Source organism: Myotis davidii, unplaced genomic scaffold, assembly GCF_000327345.1.
Source record: "Myotis davidii unplaced genomic scaffold, ASM32734v1 scaffold866, whole genome shotgun sequence".
Taxonomy (NCBI): Eukaryota; Metazoa; Chordata; class Mammalia; order Chiroptera; family Vespertilionidae; genus Myotis; species Myotis davidii.
The window spans coordinates 1,475,378-1,480,699 of NW_006297145.1; the positions used below are offsets into that span (position 1 = coordinate 1,475,378).

General features: G+C 53.0%; 1 protein-coding gene across 1 annotated transcript in view; it reads left to right on the forward strand.

Moving 5' to 3' along the window:
- PAPPA (pregnancy-associated plasma protein A, pappalysin 1) overlaps positions 1-5,322 on the forward strand; it is a 181,963-nt gene that overhangs the window by 125,167 nt on the left and 51,474 nt on the right. Inside the window, exons 13-14 of the mRNA XM_015569900.1 lie at positions 4,457-4,625; positions 4,858-5,041. Coding sequence (XP_015425386.1) covers positions 4,457-4,625; positions 4,858-5,041 — 353 coding nt within the window. The remainder of the gene's footprint in view (positions 1-4,456; positions 4,626-4,857; positions 5,042-5,322) is intronic.

Consider the following 5,322-nt stretch of genomic DNA (forward strand, 5'->3'; position numbering starts at 1 on the left):
CCCCCCCCCCGGCCCCCCCCTTTTTTTCTCATTTTCCTCCTCTACCGCAAACTCTTCCCACAGCCTCCATGCCAGCCTATGGGGAGAGGCAGCTGGAGAGAACTAACTTTTAAGGTCAGCTTCTTCATGTGCTCATATGCGCTTCTTCCATCCAGGGTGGATTGGCGGTCCGAGCGGGTGGTGGGTGTCCACAGGCTGGAGCCCAGAGTTCCTGGGGGCCGTGTGATGATAGGAGCCAGTGCGTGGAATGTCCTCCCAGGTGAATGTGTAGGGATTCATAGGTAAAGTTTGGAGCCCAGAATGAAGCTGCCCATGCGGAGACCACAGGCCTCAGGTTGCTGTCCACAGGCTCAACCAACTTCTCTGCACCTCTTAGAACACCTGCCGGGGTCGCTGGTCCGGGGGACACCCCTGCACACTAAGTGCAGGGCCCGCCGTGTGTGCATCCGCACTGCACTGGGGACTCCCTGACTTCTCCAGAACGCTGTTCAGCTTCACCCCTCAGTGCCCATCAGGTCCTGCTCTTCCAAGTCCTTGTCAGTCTCTGGGATCAAGTCTACTCTCTCCCCTTCCAAGGGCTCCGCAGTGACATAACCTCGGTTGTTTTTCCCTCATAAAACCGTGACCCTGTCAGCTGGGGGCTCTAAGAGCTCCTCTGTTTTGCTCTCTCATCTGAGAATGGGACAGCTACGGTCCAGGCAAGAGAAGTGAGCCACTCATAGTCACCCAATCAGTAGGGGCAGAACTGGCATTTGAATCCAGTTTTCCGGATCCAGGACGGAGATCTTTCCTCCTCATCAGAGGTTTCAACACTGCTGTCCCTCCGGCTGGGCATGTGCCCTCCGCTGGGCACACCCAGCTCACCTTGCCCTCACCTGTCCACAGAATCTCTGCTCTGTCCCACCACGTCACTGGCTTCCAGAATTCCAGGGTCCAGCCTGCAGCCTCCTGCGTGGGAGCTGCGTTGGTCTCTGTCTCCCTGCCCACGTGCCCCTGCAGCCGTGGTGCCAAGAGCCTTTCCCTTCACTCCCTCCAGGGTCGCGCATGCTGTTGTGTTGTTTTGTTTTGCTTTGTTTTTGTTTTGCTGTCCCCAGATGAACAACCCACAATGCTTTTATAAACAACCTGCTGTTATCTCCACCTCCCCCTGGCATGATTGCAGCTAAGTGGCAGGCCACAGGGGTCAGCCAGGAGTCCAGGGCACAGAGCCAGGAGAGGAGCCCTCACCACCCTTTAACTTCTGTCCCAGTTGCAGCGTGACCCAAGTGTGCCCTGTTATGCATGATTGGGGGCCCTTTCAAGTGGTGGTGGGGGCAGCGGTTGGGGGCTTGGCTATCAGATCACCTAAGGTTTCACCTCGACATGGAACTTGAGTCTATAAATAAATGAGTGAAAATATAGATAAGAAAAATCATAAATATCTGATTCTCTCTGCACCTGGGGCCAGGAGGAGTTCCCCAACTTTTCCCAGATGTGAGCATTTCATCCATACATTACCTATGCCCCTTCCCCGCCCCTCCCATTCCTCCCTTCTGGGAAGTGTCTTCCTTTTTCCTTTATAAATTATTTTTATTGACCGCCCATCACGGGTATTAAATTCTCCCCCCCCCTTTTTTTAATGAAGCCAGAGGCTTTCCTTTTGTTTTGTTTTTCTTGTTTTAATTTTTGTTTTGTGTTTCAGAAATGACAGGGCTGTGTTGGGGAGTCAATTATTTGGGAGGGGCAGTTGGGGTCATGTTTATCATTTCTGGACAATGTGTTCACATAACTCTTTCCAGCTCACTGGAAAGCAGAGGGAGAGACAGGGGCTTTGGGGACAGACAGATCCACACAAATCCTGTCTACACAGAGTACCTTTGGACGAGCAATTTAAATTCTCTTCACTCCCCTCTTCTTGAAGATGGAATGAAAATACCACCTCAATTAGGCTTGTGTATTACTGTTCTTTGACACATGTTCTCTTTCCTGAAACACCCAGGTGACAGGAGTCTGACCTGTCCCCTCCGTTGCTATCTCCCCGTGTGGAACAGTGTCTGGGGTGGGTCTACTGCATAGATGAATGACTGGCTGACAGGTCACCCTGCTGACAGTCTTGAGAGAGAACATTTTATTAGCTCCATTTTACAGAGGGGGAAACTGAGGCTCAGGGGTTATGACCTTTCCAAGGTCAGACAACTGATAAAAACGGCAGAACCGGGGTAGAGCCCAGATTTGCCCACTTGCTAAGCCCCGTGCTCTTTCTATTCTAGAAAATCAAGTTTTCCAGCTTATCCTTTTCCTGCAGAGAATATTAACGTGCCCAGTAGGGAGGAGGGTGCCGCTGGTTCCTTCATGGCCCCATAGCCCAGAGAAGCCCTTGTCTCTCAAAGGGAGCCCGGGGAGTCCTGGGAGTGCAGAAAGAACATGATCTGTGAGGCGGAGGTGGACGACCAGCTTGGCAGCTGGTGGCTCCCTGAGTGAATCTAGTTGAATTGGAACCATGTGGCTCTTTCCCCAGCCCTTACACAACGGGAGCAGATGCACTGTTTGGTGTCGAAGCCCTTGTGTTAACTTCACAGTTCCAGTTTCTTCCAGGTCTCCTCGTGGCGCAAGGCCGAGGCTGCCAGGAGCAGGGAGGAGGGCGGGGAGTCGGAACCCCTCAGCAAGTGTCGGGGAACCCCACTAGCCCTGCGATTACTCCCGAGGGGGGTTCTGTGGGGAGCGCAAAGCCCACGTTAGTGTGGGGGCTGACACCTAAGTCAGATGCTTGCCCCTCCCCAGGTGTTTCAGAAAGTGAATTTGAACAAAAGAGGTGAACTTTGGTGATGCGCTTTGGAGACTTTAGCTTCTCGCCCCCGCACCCCACATTTTTCTCACCACCCTTCTGGGCAGGGGAGGGAGTGTGGGAGTGAGGAGTCATGTACTGTAAAAGCCTCAGGAGTGTGGTCTGAGACTGGCAAAAAGGACAGACATCAGGGCTTTCCTCTTAAGCTGGTTTGACCACCAATTGCCTACTGTCTCCTGGATAAAAACAGGAAAATAGCCTGAGGCTCTGGATACGAATCTCGCTCTCTGTGCACAGTGTGCCTGCCAGGCTCTAGGGCAGATGGTCAGAGAGGCAAAGGTGGGAGAGAAGTGCCCCAAGAAGCTTTCGCTGCTAGGAATCATGTCAACCTCCAAGAACTAAATGCTTAGCAGCTATAGGAAGACACTGCCGCCACTCGCTTCTCCCCAGTTAGGGCATGTCTGCCATATGCGAGGCATTTCTCTTGCCAATGTGAAGTGCACCCAGATGAAACAGGCGTTATCTCTACCCTCAGGGCAGTTCTAGTCCAGGTGTGGGGAGACGTTACCCCCCGAGGACTTTGGGGCCACACATCTGGGCAGGAACTGAAGTAACTGAATCTCACTGGTCCCTGGTTTTTCTGACTGTGAAATGAGTAACACTGAGCTCATGGGGGTGTTGTGAGGATGGAGTGAGCTCACGTATGTGAGCAATCAGGGACAGTTGGGGGCTGTAGTAGGAGGGGAAAGGTCACCAGGCACAGGGATGTCACATCATTTCCTGTCTGCATCCTTAAGGATGAGCACATGTTCCACACTGCTGGGCTCCCAGGGCCTGTGCTGTCAGTGCCTGCGGCAGGCGCCGCGGGGTTAGAGAAAGGAGCAGGATGTCTGCATGGAGCTCACCTGGGACACAGGTGAAGTGTCCTGTGGAAATGCATGTACCGGGGACCTGAGGAACGGGGGAACTGGAATTGGCAGGAAGGTTGCAACAGCAGCAGCAAAAGACATGAGGCATGACCCCCGGTCAGCATTCCCAACAATTCATAAATTACTGTACAGTTATAAAGGGCTACTCCGTCCAACACCTCAGTGGAGTCTCATGGCCATGTGTGTTGGCTGAATCTGAGAATACACTGGAGGGACATCAGAAAGGTGATGTACCTTGCTCAAAGGTACACAGCTTCTAGGGAACAGAGCGCAGATGTACTGCTATCATTAGCTACCATTTACTGAGTGCTTTTTGGTGCCAGGAATTCTGCTCTGTGCTTTCCCTGAACCATGGAATCTAATTCTCACAACGACCCTTAAGAATCAGTACTACCATAAGACATAAAGAGGCTTCCATTCAACTCGGTGTCTGGCAGATAAGAAACACAGTGAATACTTGCTATACTGGAATGATCCCCATTTTATAGATGGGAAAACTGAGGCTCTGCAAGGTTGGGAGCGTAATAACTTATAAAGCTCTCGAAGATTTGAACCCTGGTTTGTCTGTTTCCATACGTGACCACTGCCTCCAGAGTCTTCCTCACCTAGGCCAGCTCCTTCCTCCCCTCCATCTCCTCTCCTCTCCCTAGGCTCGGCCTCCTGACATTATAGAGAGGGAGGCCATGGGCCTTTATCTTGCAGCTGCAGTGCCCAGGTCCTGTAGAGAAGCTCCCTCTGACCTTCTGGTTTCTTCCCTCTGCAGCTGCGTGCACTTCGCATGTGAGGCCACTGACTGTCCGGAGCTGGCCGTGGAGAACGCCTCTCTTAACTGCTCCAGCAGCGACCGCTATCATGGTGCCCAGTGCACTGTGAGCTGCCGGACGGGCTATGTGCTCCAGATACGGAGGGATGATGAGCTGATCAAGAGCCAGGTGTGTGCAGGTGCTGGGCCCACAGCTCCTCTCCACCTGAAAAGGCTGACTGGGTGCTAAATATGCTCCCTGCTGGATCTCCAGCATTTAAAAACGATGCTGCCACATAGTAGATGCTCAGTAAACAGGGGGTGATTGACAAGGCTCTGAGCTGTTGCCTGGGGAGAAGGGTGTATCCCCATATTTGGGACGCCCTCTGCCACCACTCACTGTGTTCACCTCTGCCTTCCAGATGGGACCCAGTGTCACAGTGACCTGCACTGAGGGCAAGTGGAACAAGCAGGTGGCGTGTGAGCCCGTGGACTGTGGCGTCCCAGACCAACATCACGTCTATGCTGCCTCCTTCTCCTGCCTCGAGGGCACCACCTTTGGCAGCAAATGCTCCTTCCAGTGTCGCCACCCAGCGCAGTTGAAAGGTACAGAGGGCCCTCTGGCTGGGCTCGCCCTGCTTCCTGGGTGGGAAGCCCAGCGGCCGCTTCTGCTTCCAGGCTCCCCTCCTGGGTCTCAGACACCAGGCCTTGGGTGGATTTTATCCATCTCCTGATTTCTCTCCACCAAGTGCACTGATGTAAACATCCCTGTTGGGCAGTTAAGGGAAAATCAAGGTGTGGACAAGTATGGCAATGGCATCCCCTCCAAGATCTTGCAGGTTTTGTAAAAATAAGATTGTATTAAACCGTGATCGGATTAAGTGGGA